The sequence below is a fragment of the Rissa tridactyla genome, chromosome 10 (genome assembly GCF_028500815.1).
Source record: "Rissa tridactyla isolate bRisTri1 chromosome 10, bRisTri1.patW.cur.20221130, whole genome shotgun sequence".
Taxonomy (NCBI): domain Eukaryota; kingdom Metazoa; phylum Chordata; class Aves; order Charadriiformes; family Laridae; genus Rissa; species Rissa tridactyla.
The window spans coordinates 17,836,661-17,860,821 of NC_071475.1; the positions used below are offsets into that span (position 1 = coordinate 17,836,661).

Here is a 24,161-nt window from a genome sequence, read left to right on the forward strand (position 1 = left end):
TTGCTCAGGTTTGCAACTCTGATGGTTTTAAGGGAAGTGTCTGCATATCCACGGCACATGATGAAACTCAGCAACAAAGGCAGACCACAAGAAAGCATGTTTGATCTCACGCATTTTTTAGACCTGGGTGTAAATGCAAGGTAAACACACATCATCTCCTTCATTTTACTACTATGAGGCCCTGAACAGCTGCTTAAATCGGAATATCTTCATGAAGGCACAAGTGCCTCTTCCCAGGCAATAGCCCACATTGTTAGAAAGCAATAACACTCAATCCCTGACAGGACAGCAGAGATGGAAACAAAAGCAGGTAATTAACTGCAAGCAATGGTTAGAGACGCCAAGACACCATATGGCCCCTTCTGATGTGAAAAATGCTCCGGTCAGGAGGTGCCAAGCACGTTCGTGCTTTTCTGAGCTCCCGGGGGTACCAACAGCATCAGGCAGGAAATGCTCCTTTTCTCTCAACCTCATATCCAGCATGTTAGTGAAGAATAATACATAAAAAAGGCAGCTCACACCCATCCACCCATCTCTCACGCATTTTGTACTCCCAGACGTCCAATACAGCAGACATCTGTCCTAACTTCTTTGTAAGACTAGCGAGGAAAAGAGCGATACTGAAAAGCAGATGGCCACCATCCTACATGTTCTTCATGAATAAAAAAGTTCCCTTTGCTCACACTGACTTGCTTTCTAAAGACAAACTGCCAGTTTTTCCTCCCTTCCAAGTACCTCTTTAACCCTTTAAAGTGTTGTTGTGTACCATTTCACAGCAATTCTTGCAAAGCACTCTAACAAGCCAAAGCAGATGCCTCTAACACGATGGTAAGGAGGGGGAAATATTACTTAAAGAGCATTAAATGACAGAGGAACCATGTCAAAAGAGTGCTGAAAATTGCTCTGGAACATAGTCTTGAATTTATGCCGTTATGCCTCAATATTTTGGGACTTCTCACCAATGAAATCAACACAAACCAAAGTTAAAAAATACCATTTCATTCCAAAATAACTTTTTTAAATACACAAAGGCACTAGACAAATTCTGGTACAACAGCTCTTTACAAGAAAAAACCTTTATATTTAGGAAAGCAGAATTTGGAAGTTAACATAACTGGTCACACTTCCAGTTCTGGCTGCTAATTGTCATTTTCAGTCCCAGCTCAATCTGTAGACGCCACAACTCGTGAAACGGGCACACTCCATAAGCAATTTGCAGGGCATTTATTATCATAGCACTAGACTCATTTCCTGGTTTGGCAAGAACGAAGCCCTTAAATCCTTGTGCCTGCTTGAGATTAGTGACACGAGCAGCATCAAAATGTGCTGGTTGCAAAAAACACCTGTGCACCACACTGGAATTGCCAATGCAATGATCACACAGGGCTGTCGCCTTCTCTCCCATTTGCAAACGCGATGGGCACATGTTGCTGACTGCATCTTGCATTATTTAGATGCAAAGGTATCTCTTGATCCACACAAACTAAAAAGAGCAAGGACTACCTCTGAGCTACATCCTCAGTGTTATCAATGCCCAACCACGTTCTTGTTATCTGCAAACTTTTCTCTGCTCTCAGTAGTTCTCACATTTAACCACGCTCAAGCTCGTCATGCAGAGGCAAGAAGTTAACAGTAATTTTAAAGGTTTCTTAGGAAAGCTGATTTATTGTAGCTATGTTTACAAGTTTGAAAGATCTAGGAAAACATATATACACTTATTTACAGCCAAATCCTCACTTGCTTGCCAGTTCCATTGAGTTTCAGGATTGGATGTTTCCCAGAGTGCAAGACTTCAGACATTGCCTACTGAGAGAGCATATCGGCCTTCCTTGACACTTCAGATGGCATCAAACCAAAATACAGCAAGTCTTGCTCAACACACCACTCTGACAAATGCAACTATACTTTTCCTTTTGGCAGAGGAAAAATAACCCACATTAAGAGGAAGTAGTAGCCTGAAATTCTTACAGGTAATGAAATGTTTTTTGTATTACCTTGCTCAAGCCTGGCAGAACACAGATGTGTTTTTACGAAGTTGAGAATTTCTGGCCTGGGCTCTGGCCACCCACTGAGCTTTATGGCACAGAAGCTCTCATCCTACACATCTTGCCCTGTCCAACTCGGTCAGTATTTATCACTGGAATCCCCTCTATGCAAAAATGCAACAATGCTTTATAAATCAGGTCCTAAGCAAGAGCTGGTTTGAAAACACATAATAAATTATCCTGGCAGAGACCTCTCTCCAGAACCAATAGGAATAACTGACAATATAGGAAAAAGGACTACACAAAAGATGGAGTTTCAGAGAAGGGGGGAGAAGGTGGCAGTACAAGAGTCTTCTCAAACTCAACATTGATGAGTATTGAGATGTGACAACATTTTCAAATCCATAACCCAACCACAGACATTCACTTTTACATCAGACTTAGAAATCAGGAACAAAGGAACAGACTGATGCCACAGTTTGCACAACTCAGTTCAGTCTCCAAAGCAACAATTAAAATCCACTTGGACAAACTTTGTTTATGCCTTTTCTTGATAAGACTTGAATAACAGCACAGTCTTGAAATTTTGGTTTGGGGAGATATTCTTTAAACAAACCTTCTTATTTAGCATGTCTAATAGTTACCTGAAGGTTTGTAACGAGTCTGCTCTGTAACACATGGGCTACTTCACCTAACTTCATTTTGCATTTAGTCCTGCTGATCAGTTCTCCATCTCCAATAACCACTGTATCTCTTGCATCCCAACAAGTGTAACTATGCGAATACAAACTTCACAGCCTGTCACAGTGTAAAGTAAGCATTTTCCCAAGACTGTGACACAGCCTATTAACGTATCATCATTTACATTTTCAACAACATTACGGAAAAGAAAAAAAATGCCACGGAGGATATTAAAGTCCAAACACCTTTACAAGTCTTGCAAGTTGGAATGTCTTTCAAGCCATGAAGCTAAAACCACAACTCAGTCTTTGAGTGGGGACTTAACACGAAGCTACAGTCCTCTGTCAGCACCCTGTACTGCCTTCAGCAACTCAGGCAAAGGAGCTCACATCCCACAAAAGCTGGAACACATCAGACTGAGCATCCAAGAGATCAGAGGCCAATTCCTTTACATTTGTGCATCATGAAGGACTTTAGATTTTATGTCGAATCTTGTGTACTGGAAGGTGGGGAGGAAGGAATGACAGAACCTGCCAATCTCAGAACAGTGAGATGGTTCTTCCAGATGCCTATGGCTGGCTGCTGTCCTCCCAAACCTTAGATAAACAAAAGCTAAGGGAGAACTATTTAACAGCAGACACAAAGTCACACTTCCTACTCTCTAGAGTGCTTACTTTCAGCATTCCAAGAATCAAGAAACCAGCAGGAAAACGTTCTCTGCCCTTATGCCATGAAAGCTATTCTTTCACATTTTTAGGCGAGTTTAATACAGAAAGATCTGCTGCTGCTGAAAAGACCACAATCCTGCTTTGCACATGGACAGATTTGGCGAGTGGCATGAGTCTTCTCCTCGCTTAGCAAGACGTCAACATACCTGACACAGCCAGGTAACTTCTTGTCCAGAGGAGCAAAAACATGCACACATGCATAAAAGGCATTTCCCATCTGTAACGCAAACTGATCTCAGGATCAGGAGACATCCTAGCTGCTGTGGCATCACTCTTGTCCACACTCACCCTTGTGCCAATGGTGAGTTACAAGTTGGACACTGGACTCCTCACCACATCAGTCAACAAGACTGTCTATTTGCCCTCGTCTAACCACCTTTCTGTATGCCAACCAATGGCAAATTAGAGAGAAAAATGCAACAAGCCCTTCATTTAGACCATTCACCATGAGGATATCCATGTTAGAGGGGCCAGTTGTGAAGATCCCCACATAATCTGTGTGTCCCGAAATGCTGAGACCAGCTGAGGGATGTTGACAGAGGGAAGCCCGGGATGGGGAGAGGAAGACCAAGGCCAGATTTCAATATAATAGAAATAAAAGCATCTCCGAGGGCCCTGGGCGATGGAGACGTGCAGATGGCATTGCCAGGGAGAAGGCTTCTAACCCCAGCAGCTGCCACAGCAATGGGCACATCCTCAGCTCTGCAGCGTGGGGAAAGGCATCAAGATGCAAAGAGGAGGGAAAAAAAGGAGTTTAAAAAAAAAAAAAAAAGGGAAAAAGCCCAAGCCCGGCAGGACGTGGCAGCCCCAGCGCCCGGAGGCGGCCCTTACCGTAGACCAGCTTCTTCATCTCATGGTACCTGGCCCACAAGTAGGTCTTGGTGTCGGCTCCCTCGGCCGGGAGGGGCTGGCTGCCCGCGGCGGGGCCGGGCTCTGCGCCTCGCCGGGCTCTGCCGGTGGCCGCCGGCTGGTGGTCCCTGAGCTGCCCGTGTCCGCTGTCCCCGGGGCACTGGCTTGCTTTAGGGCGGCAGCTCTGGCAGGAGACGGCCACGGCGAGGAGCCGGGGGGCCGCGCCGCTGCCCCTCCTCAGCGCCGCCATGGTCCCGGCGGACGCCGCAGCTTCGGGGCAGCCCGCGAACAGCCGGGCCTGGCTCCGCTCCGCTCCGCTCGCCGCTTCTCCGGCCCCGGCCCGCGGCAGCACCCGCCGGGCGGCCAATCCCCGCCGCCCGGTGCGAGGGGGCCGGGCCGGGCCGGGCCACGCCTCGACGGGAGGGGGGCGGTGTGGGCCCGGGCGCGCTCCGTCCCCTCAGGCGGCGTGGGGGGCGGGGGGGTGGTCCCTCACCGCGGCCCCGCCCTCGAACCCGCCTCGACCAATCAGGAGAGCCGAGTCGGCCCGCGCGGGGGTCACCGACCACGTCCTTCCGTTCGCCGGTTCGTAGGGGCTTGGCGGTCCCGCGCTAGAGGTGAGGGGCGCGCGGAGCGGGGTCGCGCGCCCTGGGTGCGGCGGTGATTGGCTGCGCGCGCCCCCGCCGGGGAGGGGGCGGCGGGGCTGAGGGGCCGCCATGGCCGCCCGCCATGGCCGCCGGGGAGATGGGGTGAAGCTGGGCCCGGGCGACCCGCTTCTTACCTCACCCCCTCGCCACCATAACGGGGAAGACGGGGGACTGCGGCCCCGCGCCTGGGGCTTTCCCACAGCGGGCTCGGCCTCCCGGCGGCGGCTTGACCGTGGGGCGCAGGGGGCCGTTGTGCGTGCCATCCCGCCCCTCACACCCTTCCTCCTGTTTTCTTTTTCACCGGCGAACTGGTGAAGGCGCCGCTCCCGCCTCGGTCATGCTGGTGAGCAAGAGGGTGAAGCGCCTGTTGCAGCTGGTGCCTGGGAAGCGGCGCTTCGGCGTTTACAGGTTCCTGCCCTTCTTCTTCCTCCTCGGGGGAGCGATGGAGTGGTTCATGATCAACGTCCGCATCGGCAAGGAGACCTTCTGTGAGTGAGGGGAGGCCTGCTCCCCGCTGAGTCACCGCTGCCCGCCCCGGGCCTGAGCCGGTCCCGGGTGCCGCGGCGCCTGCTGGCGGTGGACACGACGGAGGCGGCTCCCTGTAACAACGAGAAGTGGGTCTGATGGTGGGGTGGGTCCCCACCCGGAGGATTATTTAAAGATAATCAGCAAGTCAAACGCTTCTCCCTTTAGTGCAGGGTGTGATGCACCAGTTTCTGCCTCCCTAGCAGAAGACACTGGACACAAACAAAAACCCCCGGAATTAGAATACTAAATTCGATTTTTTCACATTGAAAAAGACTCACCAGGGTTGTCAGAATTCAAGTGTAGGTGTGGGTTCATCTGAAACACGACTTTTTTAATTGAAAAAGAAGTATGAAAATGAGTTGTGAGAACTTAGCTAATGGCATTTAGTTTCTAGAAGTTAAAGCATTTCGTTTTAATTGTGCCATTCCCTTTAACAAACCACCCCTGGAGGTGTTCAAGGCCTGGTTGGAAGGGGCTTTGAGCAACCTGGTCTAGTGGGAGGTGTCCCTGCCCATGGGAGGGGAGTTGGAACCAGTTGATCTTTAAGGTCCCTTCCAGCCCAAAGCATTCTATGGTTCTAAACCTTGCTAGAAATTTCTGTCTGCTTCAGGAAAAGGATCAGCTCCACTGCACGTTATATGAGAATATTCTCATTTTCACAGGAAATCTAGTTGAGTCTCCTGCAGCATAAACCAGCTTGATACTATTTCCATAGCTGACAAACTCACTGCAAATAAAATTGCTTCTTTGCTCGCTTCTGAAGATGGGTTTGCTGTGGTTTTTCAGTTTAATGTTTCTGAGGCATAGTAATAAAGTCAGGTTAGGAACTAAAGAACAACATCTCTGTAGCAGTCATTACATTTCAGCTCAAGCCTTGTTTTCCTGAAAAAAAAAAAAAAAAATTGCTATGCCTAAAGGATACTATATTACAGTAACAATAATTGTGCAGTTTAGCCTTATTACTGCTCCACAATCCATGAAAAGTGATAATGTACAAGACCAATAACCTCTTTTTTTTGTCTGCAAGAGATTTTATTTGGTGGTGGATATTTAGGGATGATCAGGGAAGGCAGGAAGAACAACTAGGACTATAAAGGTGGCTATATTCCTGTGGTTTGTTTCTTTAAAAAAAAAAAGCTAAAATACTGAAGCTATGCTGGCAGTCCTCCGGCATTGACTTTTTGCCTGCAATTTTGCTTCCTATTGGCTTCAGCCAATTTGGGCATTTGTGTTTTTAATTACCCTCATGGGAAAGTAGACAAGAAATGACTGTATCACACTGGAAACTTAGTTTTGCTGTAAAAACATCTCATCAGGACTGATGGGAAGAACTTTAGCCTGGATGGGAGGGAAAACATGAGCTATTTTTAAGTGGTAATAAGGATTTGTGTTGGCTTGAATTTTCAGTTGCCTGTCAGTCAGTGTCTGCAGGAGAAAATTGGATTCAAGTTTTAAAAAAAAGATAACAAGCTTCATACATTTAATACTATCTTGCACTTGGAAAACACTAATATAAAAAAAATGTTTTTCTGGCAGATGATGTTTACCGTAGGAAACGATCTGAAAGACAGTACGAGGCAAGGATGGAAAAAAATGAATTTTAGCTGAAACATTTCAAGGGGAACGTCCCGAATGCTTCGACTCTCTTAATGCCAAAGAAGCATTACTGCCACGTTGATGGTAGGGGAAGAATTTGCCTCTGCAATATGAACTGCATTCCACAAGTTTGTGTAATACACTCTCAGATGGTTTTGGCAGTTTTATTCTTCCATCTACTTCATATCTTTAATATTTTGTATTTAAGTCAAATACAATAGTGAAAAGTTCATTGTGTTTAGGCCTCTGCCTTTTATTTAATGTTTGTTTAGTACTATCAAATAAACTAAACTGAATAAAGAGAGTCTGGCTCCCTTTTTCTTTGCTCGATGAGACACTATTCTTGTGACAAGACCAACGGGAAAGAAGTGTTACATGTTGCATACATAGTGTCTCAGCACAATGGAAATAGTCATTTTCAGTTAGTTTCCTTTGTGCTGATAGAAACTGCTCTGGAATCTGGTTTGTTTTCTTTCCAATATGGTGTAGTTTTAACTGGATACAAAGAGGACAGACTTACTGCTCAGTGTTTACTTAGCCCACGCTGTTTGGAAAGTCAGCCGTGATTCAGGCTCCGCTGCCTACAAGTGCTGTAATGCCCAGCGTTGCTACTCTGGCACTGAATTGAGCTGAGGGCTTTGGGGGAAAATGTCTGATGTGTTTACCCGGTAACAGGCAAAAGCGTAGAAGAACGTGCAGCCTTAGCAAACCTGAATTCTGCTTGTGGGACTTGTCTCCCCAGAGCAGGAAAACAGCCAACAGCTGCTCTATCCTGGACAGCTTTTACTCCCCAACAGTGACACTGGCGTGTGTGGGAGCATGTCAGTGGTTATGCATTAGGGTGACTGGTGCAGTATAATCAGCGAGGATCGTATATTAATGCAATTGGTTTATTTCTGATGGTATGGGTATATGCTTGAGGGTTCCACAAAGAAGCCAATTCTTAAGATCAGCCTAAAATCAAACCTGAGGGAGTTCATATACTTACACGGATTCCTGTGCTAACTCCTAACAGCCTTTTTCCACAGAAGTTAAGTTTTCATCAACTAAAGAGACAATGGCTGTTTTGAACACGTTTAGGTGCAGGTACTCAAATGGCAAGTGGAGCGTAAGTGCTGTACTTTGTGCGTGTTGTGTCTTCCAAGGACTTACCTGGAAAGTAAGGTAAGTTTACCTAGTGCTATGTGTGTTTTCAGGAGATATAAAAAACTGACAAAGAATTAAAGATGTGACTGTGTCACTGCATATTTTGACTGGAGAGAAAATGAATTACTTGGGGAAAATCTCTATTTCAGAAGCGAGAAGAACCTAGATTTTGACTTTGGTTCCAGGGTAGAGCCCAAGTTCAAAAACTTACACACAAGCTTTTTTGCAGTCACAGATCATTATACGGAAGCATGACTAAAAAGCCAGATTTTTAAAGTTGCTGAGCTTTAGCTCCCCCTGCCTTTGCCTTTACTTCTTGAGCCTTTGGGAACTCCCTTGTGCTTGGTTTCCATAGCACAAGTAAGTTTTTCAATATCTTTGTTTTTTTAAGAGAGCCCTGTGCCCTTGTTAAGTCTCAGTACTCGGAAGCCTGGTGTGAAAACTGCCCATCGCTGCCCTTAAGCGCTGCTGAAACAGTAGCAAAGTGTTTCACAAACATCAGCACTGAGGCAAGGTCCAATTTTTCACTTCAGAGCTCTTGCTTATTTTGCAGCACTGTTTCCCATCCACAGCTGAGAGCACCAGGCACGTCTGGAAGATATCTCAGTACGCAGAACGTGAGACAGGCTGCAGTTGCTCGCAAGAAGTCTGGTGTCGGGGAGTTCTGTGTCACTGGCCTTTGTGACCAGTGCAGGAATAAAATCCTTCTCCAAGGTGGCATTGTACCATTTTGTGCAACACAGATCTGTTATGACAGAAGATGAAGCTTGACATTTAGAAATCTGAACTGTATTCTTCATTTTACAATGTGTTTGTTGATTCTTTGGCATTCTTAGATTTTGCCAGTCTCTCGCTAATGCTGGAAATAAGAGTAGCTGGAAGGCCCCAGTGCCCAGCCCATTCCAGCACCAAGCACGCTTGGGGATTTAGTATCAATTTTTATCTACACCAAATCTTCAACAACCAAGGTCTTCATTTGGTTTCTCAATTTTATCCCTGACGACTCTTAGTTCTGTGCTCTTTGCCTTCCCCAGCGATCTCTTTCCCATCTTCTTTCTGGCACATCTCTGTTTCCTTCCCGTCCTCCAGCTCCCCCCCCATCAGTCTACTATGGTGGTGGGCAATGGGGAGGAAGCAAGAACTCTCCTTGGGCTCGGAGCCCAGGCCAGCATTGGGAACACACCGCTGCTGCTGTTCCGCACTGCAGGAGCAAGCCAGGAACATGGCTTTCATTTTAGGCGCTGCTGAGCCCCTGCCAGTTCTGGGGCTGAGCACGTCCGTCCCTTCTTCAGGGAGTTCATCTGGTGTCAGCCCAGCACGCAGCTTGGTCTCACGTGTTCACTTTGCAGCACGAGACACTGCAAATTAGCAAAGCATTTCTGCTGAAAGCTTTCCAAATCACACAAGTCCAGCCAATATAGATATCAAGCATGGAAAATTTCAACTCATTAAAGCAGCAGCAGCAGCAGAGAGTCATCTGCGAACAAACAGTGAGTGATACTTACGTAGGAGCAATGCTGCTCATCACGCCAGCATTACAGAGGGGACAATTTCACCGCCGATTCAGAATGATTCTGTGGAAAGAATGGACTGTTCACTGCTGCTGCGCACCCAAGGATGGCGCCTGCTGAAAGGTATGTGGTGAGCCAGGGAAGTACTGAAAAGCTCTGGTAAAGGAAGCGTGTATGCGCCCAGCCCGTTCTCCCTGGCTCAGGGGTGCAGCAGAGTTTATATCCAGCTTTTCAAGAGTAGAAAACAGTAAAAATAGCCATCTGTTATGTATTGGTGAATTCTTCCCTGGAGCAAAACTTTTACTATCTTCAGTGGAGGCAAACTTTCACTTTGGACTTCATACACAGATACAGAACTGTACCCGCGCTCTGGTTATGGCCAGCCCCGGCTGCTTCCAAGAAAGGTGCAAAAATCTGCAACAGGCACTGGTGGGATGACTGGTCCTAAGGAATTTCCTGAAGTTGTTACTGGATGTTGGTGCTTTGCACCAACCACGAGGATTAATTATAGTCCTCCCCAAAACCACCCAATGGAAACTGAATTCAGGCACTCACTGTAGAGACAGTTGCACAGACTTCATGAAGGATCCACCATCCTTCACCATTTCTGTCCAAGGCTTTTGTCCTGCTTAGCTTAACTGGGGCTGAGCCACAGCAGTTACTGCTTCTGCTGTGCAATTGGCTGCATTCTTCTCCCTTCCTTCTCACATCTCTCCTGATGCCTCCATCATCTGCATGGCCAGACTTCTGCACTGGATTTCTGATCCCTCCGGGTGCAGGAAGGACCAATCTCTCATCTATGGATGACCTTCAGTATTTCAGACTGAGCAAACAAGATGTGGAGGATGATTAGAATTAGTCTCCTCTGTGCAACTGCTCCATCCACCGTCAAATTTTAGAAAGGCGGAAGTTCTGTAAAGCTGGCAGCCTGCACGACAGGCGGCGTTTAATCCCCAGCTCCAAGACATGAATATGTGTTAATTAAATATAATGCTATCTGTTCTGGTTGTTTAAATAGCTCTTTGTAAACTGTATAGCAGAGGCAACTTGAGACCTGAGAGCTTGATACCACTTAATTTTTCTTGCCCTCTGTGGTATTAAAGAAAATTTCTATTCTGGATTTTAATCTTATTGTGTAGAAGATGCTTTTTTCCATATTACTGTTCTAATTTCCTTTATTATACAGCTACATAAAAGAGAGTCCTGAACCAGGTTAGCTTCCAGTATGAAATTAAGGCTTGCTGTTTATTTTCAAAGCCATTAATGTGGGGGCAACTGGGACTGACTGAATCTTATCATCTCCACTCAGCTTGCTCCCAATGCGTCACATATTTTTCAACGTTTACTGTTCATGCTCCTTATGGCTCAATTTTCAACTATACTTTTCCAGCATCACTGTTCTGAGCACCCACCAGGCTCGTCTTGCAATACAGAGGGCAATATAAAAAGGATTCTTTACCCACACACAAGCACACACTACTAAGGACTTGATAAAATCTGTCTCAGCAACAGCAAGAATTACTTGAAATAAAATCCTAACAAAAGTCTTGATGGGACACTCAAACCTGGTTAATCCAAAACACTTTGCAAACTATTTTTATTCAAATTAAAAAGACTCAGGTAAACAAAGTGATAGTACATACATGTTATAAACCTGGTTAGCAGCTTAACCTTCAGGAGTACAAGATCTAATGAAAAGCCAAGCATGGATTAACCAGGTCCGAAAACATATGCTGGGGAAAAAAAAAAAAAAGTCACCAACATCAACGTTTTGAATTTTTACACAAACAGTAAATTTTCTCATGGAAGGGAAGGACTGAGGAAGAGAACAAATAATTATTAGTCGTCTCCAACTGGTTTATGAAAATACCGGTCCTAGATTAATCTATTTTCCACTCTCACAGAAGCCAACCATTTCCCATACATACTTTTATTTTAATATGAAAGTTTTGTTTACGTCAGTACAATGAACGGCAGTGGAAAACAAACGAGGGGTTCAAACACCCACAAAGAGAAAGACAGACAGACATGTCTTTTTTTTTTTTTTTTTAAACCAGAGTCAGAAAACAGTTTCTTTTGCTGTTTTTGAATTCTAGACTGTAGCCATTATATCCTAAATTTTACTGCAATCGACTGAAATGCCTCCAATATGCAGAGACATGATTTTGAAATAAATAAACAAAGCTTAAAATAATTGATTAGGGCCAGCCCGGTGGCTTAGCGGTAGTGCTCTGCACTGCCTTGCGGGAGGACCCAGGTTTCGTTTGCACTTCCAGTCTCTTGCTCCTGGGCCGGGAAGAGCAGCGGAAGTCGGGGCCTCAGCTGCTCGGGCCGGAGAGAGCCAGTGCCGCAAGTCTGCTCACCACTGACCTTCAGATAAATTAAACATCTGAGTTATACAGGCTCCAAAGGGAGTCCCATCCAGTCCTCAAAAGAAAATAAATAAAACAATAACTTAACTAAAATCCATCCCAGGTTCTTTGGTGTAATTTTTGTTAATGCTGAGAAGCAGGAGAATCTGGTGGTGGGTTAGTACAATTCATGATAGTTCCAAATACTCAAACACTAGGATTTGCTGCCTGATTCGCTTCAACGTCCCATCTTTGTGGCTAAAAATTGCAAAGTCTATGGTAATTTAAACACATTTGAAGATGATACTGTATATATGGGGGTGGTCTAAGACTATTCAGTTTCTGCTTTATTAAATAATCTTGGTCATTTACAGAGGCCAGTAAAGAACTCCTGTACCACAGGTGTGCTACTTGTAGCGTTCAAAATTGTAGTTTCCCTATATGTTGCTTAACTCTATTTTCTCCACATCCCTTGCACATCTGACCTAAACTGTCCTTAAGTGCCTATTTGTAATTACACAGCTTTTCTGTGCAATGACTGAAGGATTTCAATAGGAGAGGGAGAGGAATTAGCCAGTAAAATTAAGTAATAGTTTATACTTGCACATGTCACTTCCCTCATCAATTGTATCAGCAAAAGAGAACCCAAGATACCCAGTATTTGAAGAAAAGTATTTAACCTTCTGCCAAATGTACTCAAATAAAAATGTTCTGTACTATTAGACTTTAAAAAACATTTCCACATGATGAACATCTCTAGCAGTAAGATGAAGTGTATCAGTAAATTAGTTCTTTTGGACTGAGTTGCAGTGACCATGTTCCTGCCAACAATTAATATAGCTTTCCCAGGTACTTAATGCAACCCAAAAGTATTAATTTTTTTCTAAAATTAAATACATGAAAGGATTTACCTTTAAACAAAGAACTTTGCAGTTCAAAAGGTTGGTTAGTTACGAGGACAGGTAAGTCTTTAGCAGAAGGCAGTCACAACCTTGAAATTTGGCAAGAAGAGCCTATACCTACCTTACCTAGCTAACAAAAAAAAAAAAAAAAAAAAAAAGAAAAAAGAAAAAAAGCCCCAAACCCCCTGAAGGCTGCAATGAAAGTACTCTATTTCTCCAGCGTACTAGGTATGCTGAACTTACACATACCATACAGTAGTATTTTACTTTGAAGTTAATTTAAGTGTCAAATTTCTCTCAAATTCTGCGTTGCAAAACTTTCACTAAGGTGAATCAATACACTTAAAGAAAGCATACAAAAATGCCTTACAATGCCCAATCATTAACAGAATATGCGTGAATTTAAAACCAATCACGTTACTTCACTACCAAAACAACTCCACTTTCCTTCTCCTCTAACTTACCTTCCTGAACTGGTTTGAAGCTCTGCATGCCTCTCCTTCATGCAGCCAGCACTGCTGAGGGAGGAAGCTTCCCCTTCCCACTGCTCGGTGTTGGGGACATCGCAGAACCCCCAAAGCAGGTCACGGCAGATGAAACATTTCACCTTCTAAGGGCATTCCAGCACACGTATTCTGTTACTGATTTAGCATCGCAATGGCCTTGGCTACACAATTAAATAACTTGACAGGACTGGACAACATTAGCGGTCAAGACACCCTTGTCCCGTCCACCTTAGCACTTCCATGATTGCTGTGACCCACTCAGCTGCCTCGGTATTAGTGGAAATGTCATTCTTGCCTAGCGTCAATGCACGTCTTACCTTTAGCGTCTTTTAAGAGATCCTCCCTGTTCACATCCAAGCGAGATTTCTGCTGGAAGTGGCTAGCACACGCAAACACATGTACACACATTCTTCTAAGATGTAAACTATGACTAATTTCACATTCCACTGTACCAATCTGTAAATACTTTGTTTTCTTTTTTTCTTATTTTATATAAAAACAATGGCATCAGATTCTCAGCAAGAAAGTATAAGAAAGATGAACCCTTGACTACACTTAACCAATTATGAAATCGCCTTTCAAACAAAGGAAACATATGCAAAAATCCGTGTATTTGATAAAGTCAACTTAATATAACAAAAAGTGAAATATGCTTATTAAAAGTGTCCTTATATAAAAATGGTCTTGCAATGTACAGTAAAATGCAATACAAATTATTGTTGGTTATCTCTCCCCACCCAGTAACTAAAACAGCTATTGTTCCACAAAACTCCTTATATGCCGGTATCAAAGAAAGAAGCAATTATGCAACTAAACATTTTCTATGTTGTATGCCTGACGGATGTTAAGGGTGTCTCGTAGCATCAAGTCTCGCAGACGCCATAATGCATCGGCCATTGTGGTATGAGCCCCTTTACTTTTCAACCAGTGCGAAGGGAGTCGGCTCTCTTGTTCTTTTGATAAGTGGACATCTCGTCTTCGTGCTGGAAAGTCAAGAAAAGGTCCAATTATCTACTGGCTTTGATATTCACCACAATTTTTATAGGAAAAGGCAAATATAATTCTAGAGTGTAACTTTTACCCCTATATTTAAGCCCATACAATTGATTCTTAGATTTATACAACATCAATGGCATTTACCTGCTGATAACATATATATTCCCAGTCTGTTGATTCGTTCGTTTTTAACAATTACTTGCATGTGTACATTTCCTTAAGTAAGCAGCAGATTTATTTAGCATTTTCCATAAAAGCAAAAAATATGAGTGGTTACAAAGAAGCGTGTTCTGTCTGGAAACATCCCACTCTGTATCAAAAGCCTTACCTGCAAGGGTCTGGTCCCACTTGCTAATACTATTTGATTCAGCACTAAGCCCCTCAATGTATTTCAGATAGGCTTCAGAATGAAGAAGCCTCTGTGTCTTTGGTGGAGGGGAGACAAACATGGGAGTCGTGGGCTGCTGCATTACTGGCTGACTCACTGGGCTCTGGCCGGGATACGGAGGGGGTGCCTGCTGTCCCGGCGGGCCAAGAATTCCTATCTGCAATGACAAAGCGATGGAGAGATCACATTTGGAGGAACTGCAAGGAAGTCGCTTCACGTCCGTGCATCAGGTCATCCTCATCCAATGGAGCTTCAAAAGAGGTTCTAAGCAAAGGCATAAGGAAATTTCCCTGGAAGACATCCACTTCAGCCAGGGCTATCTGCCGGGATCACCGAGATGCACAGAGACAGAAAGTGCAAACAAACCATATTCATATTTAACAGACAACATTGCCCATATTTCTAATCTATGTAAACATATTCTGATTACTATTACCATTTCTCCTCTGACCTACTACCCTTAATTTCTCCTTTTGCCTCCTTTTTATTTCTTGTTTTCTCTAATTTGATCATAAATCGTGTAGTCTGTGAAGTGCATGGTTTATCTCTAAAACATCTAATCCAAATTGCCCCTAATCCTTGGATGACTGGGATACTCCCACAGAATAAATGCGTGTCGTTTTCAGGCAAAAATCAGTTACACACACACACACAAAAAAATAAAAATAAAACCCACAGTTACACAGAAGAATTCCGACCATTGTGATTAAGTAGCAGTACTGAGAACTCTTAGCACAGATATCCTGTGGTCTGGAATAGCTCAATGTCATGACATATACACTTTACTACTTTCTCATTCAACTTCTGGCTTTGTTTACACTCTCTGGCCAAAATCACCTTTCTCTTTACGATGCAAAAATTTAGTCAATAAAATTGGAAACGTGCTGAACGCTTCATCTGTATTAATCACTGAGAAGGAACATTTGATCATCACTGTTATCCAGACTCACAAATTCTGAACTGCCGATGAACATCTGCTTTGTCAGTTTGTGAAATACGGGAGCAGACGCTCATCAACGGCTGAGAAAGCGGACGGCATCCTCTCTGCAGCACCAAAACATGCAAAACCTAAATTATCAGCAGTTCAACACCGTGTTGAAACAACTCAGTTTAGTAGAAGGAAAACAAAACAAAACAAAACACTCTCTTGCTTATACTGCAGAAGTTATCCCACTGGGCAGAGCCTACTTAGTCAAATAACAATTCAGCCAAGAAATATCTTACTCTGAGCGTAAGATATTAACTGGTTCTAAATATTAACTGGTTCTAAATACATCGGTGTACATTTGGTTTATGTCCTCCCTGGGAAGCCTATGTGCTACCTTACACGTATTAACTGAGATTGTTGTTTAAATGCCAATTTAAATGCTAATTCAGAGCCTTAAAGCCTCATAAATAATGCAAAAATGACTCACCTGCTGTCCAAAAGGACTTGCTCCGGGTGCTGGAGTGCCTACCATGGGGGACACATTTTGGCCTATAACACCTATATTCCAAAATATAAAATAATTAGTCTTATTTCAGAGCAGTGACAAACACCTCTTTGGTCTTCTATAGTAAGAATTTATACTTTGATATCATTGCTCACAGTTATTTTAAGCAGATGTACGACATTCAAATATACCCCTCTCCCCCAATAAAAAGAAAAAAAAAATATTAGAAGTTTCTGAATGAAAAAAAAAAGCCAATATGACAACTAGTTAATTTAAGAAATGAATTAATTTAAGAAATGCAAAGTGAGTAATTTTTGGTTTTCAGGGTTTTTTTTCACATTACTTAGTGATTGCCTGACTAAATCTCTTCATTCATAACATACACTTTTGGCTTGACAGGATCTTGTGGAATCCTTTAAGAAAGGAAATGCAGATTTGCTTTAGCAATTTTTAACATTTCCTTGTGTTCGGTTTTATAAAATACATTCACAGGAGGAGGAAATCCAAGCCATTGCAAAAATTCCATTAGATCTCACTCATATAAAACGCAAATTGCAGGTTAAGCTTAAGTAGTCTTATATGAGACCGATGAACATTTGAAATAAATTTCAAAAAAATAAAACCTGTTAGTTTTTCCTCAAACACATTGAGGCTTTTCCCTATTGCACAGAGTGCAGCAGAAAACACTCATGTCAGTCTTACATAGAAAAATTTACAAATCTAAATGAGAATCATGCAGTTCCTGATATTTTACATACAGATGCTTTGGTCAGGAAAAAAAAAATGAGTTATGTGTGCTGCTGCTTTCATTTCTATTTATGCCACTTCTCCTATTCATTCAGTAGAAAAGCTGCAAACTAACTATGCTCTTCCTGAGGGTTTAATTTGTACACAGATTTCTACATCAGTGATCAAAAGATGTGCCACTGCATTTTGCACACGCAAGTGTATTTCAATTGCATTTTCCATTTGATCACAGCCCCCATTTTAAATGTATCTGTACCAACAGCAAGTCAAAAGTTGGGGAAAAACATTGATAATACAAGTTGTGGAATATGGCACAGCTTTTTTTTTGGTACAAAGCGAAGAGGTCTGGAGGAGGGCACCCGCACCTTTCCAGCATCGGAACACAGCTGCACCCTTCGCCCACCCTGCCCAGTTGTGGTCCTCCATTCCCAGGCATTATTTTTTCCCCTAATCCATATCCTCTCGGTTTAAAACACCGTACATAACAGCCCACTTCTCCGGTGGGAAAAACTCTTCAGAAGAAATGCACTGTCCTGGATTCACCTCCCCAGCGTTTGCGTTGGCCGATGTGTGCTCAGGGTCAGTGCCCGGGGGAGTGGGAGACAGGCTCACAGACACACGGCTGTTTTCCTACTCCCGCTACCTGACATTACGGTGAATCTTACACACCAGCGAAGCCGCACACCTGATACTGATGGATTTTAAAAAAAAAAAACCAAACAAGCAAACAGAAAAAAAAAACCAAACCCAAAATAATTTACATACAGATAAATGTCTTAACAGAGCTGCAAGTGGGGTGGGGGGCGGCAAATGAGACCACTTTTGTCCACAGCTTGTTTAACTGCTGAACATATGGGACGCGCATCTTTTAAATAGGCACATGAGTTATCAGAGGTAAAAACCAGAAAAAAAATCAGCAGAAAATGGGAACAGAGGGCAGAGGAACATTCTTCCCCATAATGGATGGGGACATGCTAATGGCATTAACACTGGAAAAATGCTTACCTTTCATTCAGCCTCACTTTTCATCAAAAGTGTGGCAAAAAAATAGCAAATATGCTCTCAAAAATCAATTCTAAATTTGGCCACAATAGTATACCGAGTTCACCTTATCCCCAAATGTTTCCCGTTACTGTTCTATCAACAAGGTTTAACCTGAACACTGTTTTATAGTAACACATGTCAGTGCCCCGGTGGCCAATGGGTATAACGTGACCAGGTTCATTTAAGTGCAGTCTGACTGATAAACTTTAACATACCAAAAAAGAGTTCAATAAGGAATGAGAGCAATAAATTTCATTTATAAGCCCACTTTAAATAAGAAAAGGAGGGGTGGAAGGATGCTGTTGAGATGAAGCAGGGTGAAAGCAGCCTACGAATAGGCTGATTTCGGCTTTTCTGACCTCTGATAAACTCAAGCACAATTGTAAGGTCTTTTGGCTGGAGCAGAACAACTGCTGGAGCAGCACCACGTTTCTCCAGTAACCCTTCCCTGCTGGTTTACTGGACACGCTGTTCTGCCAATGTTTTGCATCTACCTCATACATTCAGCAGTGCATTGTGCGAGCGGCAGCTAACCAAACCTGCCATGTTGAGAAACAAAAGCTATGACCAAAACAAGCTGCAGACAATTTCTGTAACAACTGGTTAAAATGCCAAGTACATGAAAACGAAACAAGGAGCGAATGAGGATGACATTCTTACCGGGTGGTGGGATGCCTGGGATGCCTGGCATACCTGGCGGAAGTTGGTGGGGTGGGGGCACCCCTGGGTGAAGTGGCTGCATGCTGCCCATGCTAACAATGCCATCAACTGGGCCCTGCAAAGGTGGCAGCACCGGTGGATAGCCACTTATCATGCCTTGAAGGACACAACAAATTTCAAACATGCATCAATAACATGCAATATGATCTACACAGTAAGACATGCACTATCCACAAAAGAAAACAAAAGAAAAAAAAAAAAGCACCTTTAGTACAGCAAGACGATACTACAATTAGTATCTTGCAAAAATGAACAAAATTAAAAATATGAAACACTATACTTTTGATGAATTAGTATTTAGTGTATTTATATGTTCCACATGGGGCAATAAATGCTGAATATTCAGATATGTTAACACAAGGAATAAATTCAGCCACAATTAAATGTTACTAACGCAAGCAATTTTAATACAGCTGAAAGCTCTGCCATCTGCGTACAGATTCCGAACACAGCACTAACTACACAAGCTCCACGCACAGCCCGGCCGCGGGGGCTACCTCCCAGACCAAACCCGACTGGAACAAAAATAAAAACCTATGCATTTTTCTGCAGTGCATATGCAAAATTAACAAACAAAAGCCCTCCAACATTCGCATACTTAAAACTAACGGCAGTGATAGGGGTGATTTTTATTAAACCATCTCCAGTATAAACTAAGGGAGTTACTCAAATTTGAAACCTGACAGCACTGCATGTGCTGAGCTGCAGCAAGTTACGCTCACGGCACTGCACCCAAGTAAAAGGACTTAAGGGAGCACCTGCAGTCCCCTACAGAATTTCACTAACAACGTTTTCAAGGTGTCTTTATAGGAAAATCAATGATACAACAAAGACAATATTGTGCTGCTTCTCATACCTTCAGTTTTCTGCATATGAGGGACGAGCTTACTCTGATTTTGGCTCAGGTTTGTTGCTATCCATGAAGTGAACCTACACAATAACACTGCACTACGTTTATTAGGTCCTGGAACTCCCTCGCCTCTTTTCTAGGCTTTTTGATTTAAATGGATGCATTGTCAGGTAGCCAAGAAAAGGTGTTGGAAAGACAATGAAAAGACGACAGAGGACAGAAGCAGGTCTAGAGAGATGAGGCAAGTTTAGAAATGCAAAATTGCTGGGGATTCTTATAGTCTGTTCCAAGAAACCACCTACCGAGTCTCTGCCACGCTCCCAGTAACTCATAAAAGAAACTTTCAGAAAAGGGATTTCTGGATTAAGACTGACTGAAAACACAGCTGTCATGAGCTCTGGATCGAAACAGACAAAGCAGCTCCAAAATACAAGCTAAATTTCTCACTTCCTCAGGAAGACTTACAAAGGTGAGAAACCTGAAATTCCAAAAGCTTTACGTGGAGCAAACATTGAGAAAATAAAGAACTGATCTCCCTTAGACCTTTGTTTTCCACAGGACACCTAGGCTGACGCTTACTAGACAGGTCTTGGGTACCTATTTCAAATATCTGGAAGCTCATCTGTACCTCTTTATTAACATGGTTAAATCCATATTTCTAATGGAAAAAGTAAAAGAAGAAAAACAACAGAAGCATCCCTAGAATAAAGAGTTTTCACTGTACTTTTTAGCTTGGTACCTTCTAGTGCACCCCGAGCTCCTTTCACGTCATCGATGCATTTACAAACACTTCTGAAGTTTTAAAACAAACCAACCAAAATAAGACAAAAACCTCCAATGAAAAAGCCCTGTATTTATCAACCATGAAAGCTCACTCCTACATCTCCAAATTGAACTAAATACTTACTCAACAACTGGCTGGATTAATAAAGTAGTTGTCAAATCTCCATGAGAAATCACTTCTTGTAGCTTATCACAAGGTTATTAGAGCAGCCACTTTCATACCCCATCTATGAGTTACCACTTCGATTTTAAACTAGTAAACATGGGCAAACTATTTCCAGGTCCCACAGCTGTAATTTATGACGTCTTTCAATTACTTGTTCTGCCTACTTTTACTACAGCAATGTAAGATTAAATAAACTTTTTTAATGCCTAAATTTACAAGAAACTAGAGTGCTGCGCACTAAGAGAAATCCATCTGAGAAGGTATCCAGATTTCTTGGACCTGTGAGCCATAAAGAAGTTCTATGAGTTTCTGTGATGGAGAAGTTCTCTGAACTAGAAAAAAAGCAATCAAATGATGGAGGAGGATATGAAAGAGGTCTCAACAGAATAAGACACTTCTAAATAAGACTTGTGGAAACTAAAAGATGAAAGACTGTGTTTTTAAAATGGGCCACAAAAATAGAAAGAGTTTAAAAAGATCCACTTGATCACCTACTTTAAGGAAGTATTTCATAATGCCAAAGTGAAGAGACTCAAATGCCTAACTGCTTGAATAAGATGATGGTCTTAAATACAGGTTTGCTTTTGAGGCTGCCGCCGCAGGAAGTAAGTTAGCATGTGTAGTTTGCAGAACATACATTTTTGGAAAAGTTTTAAGAAAGTGTAGTAATAAGTATTACTGCCCATCAACATCTACCTCCAAAAAATTGGAAAAGTGACTCAATGCCAAAAAAACAAGAACTAAACCAAGAAAACACAACCACAAAGGATGACATTTCTACACATTCTAGACTGAAGTAGGTTACACACAAAAAAGATGAGCACTGGAGAACTCCCCTTTTTATTTTCTTCTTAATATATGCACAGATAGGTGTACACACACACACAAACACACACCAACTGCAAACAGTTCAGAGGAAAATTACCAAGGAGAAAGTGAAAAAAAAAAAACAACGAAAGAAAAATGCAACTCGGTGTAAACAAATGTTTTGTAAACTGGAAACCGGGAACCAAATAAGGAATATGCCTTCAGTTTAAACATCCATGCAGCCTATTTACTGAAAAGGGATCTAGAGATCGAGATGAAAAATGCTTCAGGCTGTCAGCTCTAAATACGGCCACAGCCTGTGAGACGGGAAAGAAAAAGAAAAATGACAAAAGAATAAATGGAATAATTGGAATGCCTTACGGGAAAGTTAAAAATTCTCCCAAAACTCAAACCAAAAAATCTCCAAATACTCATTTTTAGCTACTTGCAACTATTTTGACCTTGACTGAAGTAATCGAATCATTTTAGTTAGAAATGGGGGAAGGAAAACAACCTAATTCATTTCCTCACCAATGTATGGCTGATTCCCACACAAGAATCTCCAGTGGGCTACACTGTGTTCAGATCTGATCCTGAAAATACTTACTCCAAGCATATTCCCTATGAACTCAAGTCAGATTACGACTGGTAACAAGCACAACACCCAGCACCAGGGACCTCACAGAAGAGTTCTCCAAGCTCAGTTTGATTCTGAAAATCACCTGATTAAACCAGCAACGTTGGCATTTCGTATTTGTTCCTGCAATGGCTCTAGATCCTAGTCTGCTCTGATTACCAGTGTCTAATCAGCAATTCTGTATAGCTTTTGCTTGGATTTAAAATCTGGTTTGGATTCTGTTTGCCTCTCACCTTCCTGACAACAAAAAAATTTAATTAATTTGCCTCCTACTTTACCACTTCCACTGACACCGCATGCACTAGAAGAGTGGGTTTAGCTCACTCCCCTCCTGCCGTAGCAGGGCTAAACATGAACTCCGCAAAGTAGAGTGAATAAACATGACTGCACACAAACAGAACAGGACCACTGCACGAGGAGGACTCTTTTTCCCTGCATTTTCAACAGGCTACTCACTGCTGGAGCAAGTAACGCGGGACTATCAGGCTCCCGCTGCGGTTACGTATACTCATTATGAAGAAAGACTGAAGAGGTTGAGCTTTTTTCTTCCGTAAGAACAAAGTGACCCAAGAGAGTGTTCAGAGTTATGAAGGGGGTTGATATAGTGGATGAGGAAAAAATGGTCATAGCTCCTACTTTTTACCTGCAACGGGTGTCAACTGCTGATTGAGCATTCCCATTGGTGTTGGTGGCGGCACCACCCCCATAAGAGCCCCGACAGGAGTGCCTGCCCGGGGGGAGGAATTCTGCTGCTGTGCTGCTCGCTCTCTCTCCTGCTGCTCAGCAACTTTAGCTGCCCGCTCTGTAAAAGTATTTTAGATTTTCAGTTCTGTTTTGTAACCCAGAATTTCAAAATATTATCTGTTCATTAAAAAAGGACTAGTCAAACACTGGCATAGTTTAGTCAAATATAAAGTAGAACAGATGAATCTTTTTATACAGCATATGATTTGATTTCATGTGGCTGCAGCTAAGACTTTTAGAGAACCTTGCATGAAAAATATTCCACAAAGTTTTATCTTTTTTCTAAAAAAAATAAATAAAAAAATTAATAAAATAAAAATTTAAAAAGTCAAAGAACAAATTTGATAATAACACCAGTGTTACCAACATGAAGCAGCAGTCCAGCACTAGGCTCGCTCCGCACTAGGAAAACATGGCAAAATGTTCCCTCTTTTGACACCACTGGCTCAGCTGAACCAGTTACAGACAAGGCTGGCAGCTCTCCCGTACACTCGCTACCAGCCGCTGCGGGAATTTTTAGGCACCGTTGTCTATCGGACGTGCCCCAAGGTAAGACGCAAAGAGCAGACAGCAGTGCCAGCTGGCAGCCCTTTATTCTTGGGCTCCCCATATTTTACTACTGATGCAGCTGAAAAGTGGTGGCAAAGTTGGGAAGCATTTGCAAAGTTTCCCTAGTGTAGACAGGTCCTTAGTGTTTGGAACATAACAAGCAGCAGTTTGATGAACCAAAAATATTTTTCTCTGCCTCTTTCTGTCATTTTCCCCATTTTGGTCCCCTTTGAGCTATTATTTCTTTTTTTTTTTTTTTTTTTTTTTTTCTTTTTTTCTGAAGATGTCTAACTCACATTGTGCTGCTCACTGGAGGTCATGTGTGTCCTTTGTACGATGAATCTGGTCATTATCTCAATCAAGTTTCTCACTGTGACTGCAAGAACAAAAGATCTACTGCAGGGGAATCTGACCAGAGGACAATTTTATATTACAGGAAGGGCAAAGGGTCATGGGAAGAAGAAAGAAAAAAAACCAAAACAACAAAACCCCAAGCAAACAAAAAAAGGAGATATACTGAATGCCCACTCAAGGTGCTTTGGGGGCATGCAAGTTGCTGATTTGTTTACTCTGAACGTTTTACCTGACTGACACAATGAGGAACAACAAAGAATAAATGAATGCAGCATACATCTCCAGCAAATTTTAATAACAGTGAATGCAGGGCTAGAAGTTGTCTTGCAGTTGGTGAAAGATGAAAACTGCCACTAAAACAGCAATCAAGGTCCTCTGTCAAACAAAGGCTAAGAAGAAGTTCATCAAGGCGATTAAGTTACGCATCCTGCCAAAGTTACTCAATTTCTCTAATATATGACTGCAAATGTCTATCACGTGTTTGTCTCCTGTAGAACCTGTTTGTGCAGCTTCTAG

At 42.8% G+C, this 24,161-nt stretch overlaps 3 protein-coding genes across 19 annotated transcripts in view; 1 reads left to right on the forward strand and 2 right to left on the reverse strand.

The window, feature by feature from the left end:
- Positions 1-4,598, reverse strand: part of NT5DC2 (5'-nucleotidase domain containing 2) — a 28,685-nt gene extending 24,087 nt beyond the window's left edge. Inside the window, exon 1 of the mRNA XM_054216687.1 lies at positions 4,226-4,598. Coding sequence (XP_054072662.1) covers positions 4,226-4,493 — 268 coding nt within the window. The 5' untranslated portion in view covers positions 4,494-4,598. The remainder of the gene's footprint in view (positions 1-4,225) is intronic.
- Positions 4,599-4,712: 114 nt separating this feature from the next.
- On the forward strand, positions 4,713-7,315 carry LOC128915848 (ubiquinol-cytochrome-c reductase complex assembly factor 5). Its single transcript, XM_054216692.1, has 3 exons — positions 4,713-4,857; positions 5,205-5,375; positions 6,952-7,315. Exons 2-3 carry the CDS (start codon positions 5,225-5,227, stop codon positions 7,017-7,019), a joined length of 219 nt encoding a protein of 72 aa, XP_054072667.1. The 5' UTR covers positions 4,713-4,857; positions 5,205-5,224; the 3' UTR covers positions 7,020-7,315.
- Positions 7,316-11,237: 3,922 nt separating this feature from the next.
- The window catches only part of PBRM1 (polybromo 1), a 65,432-nt gene continuing 52,508 nt past the window's right edge, over positions 11,238-24,161 (reverse strand). For 9 of the 17 annotated variants that reach the window (XM_054216670.1, XM_054216669.1, XM_054216668.1 and 6 more), the window contains 5 exons: positions 22,642-22,800; positions 18,696-18,851; positions 16,227-16,297; positions 14,752-14,968; positions 11,238-14,410 (listed from right to left, as the gene is read on the reverse strand). In XM_054216670.1, the coding sequence (XP_054072645.1) occupies positions 14,238-14,410; positions 14,752-14,968; positions 16,227-16,297; positions 18,696-18,851; positions 22,642-22,800 (776 nt within the window). In that variant the 3' untranslated portion in view covers positions 11,238-14,237. Of the gene's footprint in view, positions 14,411-14,751; positions 14,969-16,226; positions 16,298-18,695; positions 18,852-22,641; positions 22,801-23,587; positions 23,668-24,161 lie in introns of those variants that run through there. The other 8 variants (XM_054216679.1, XM_054216681.1, XM_054216678.1 and 5 more) reach the window with 3 other exon arrangements.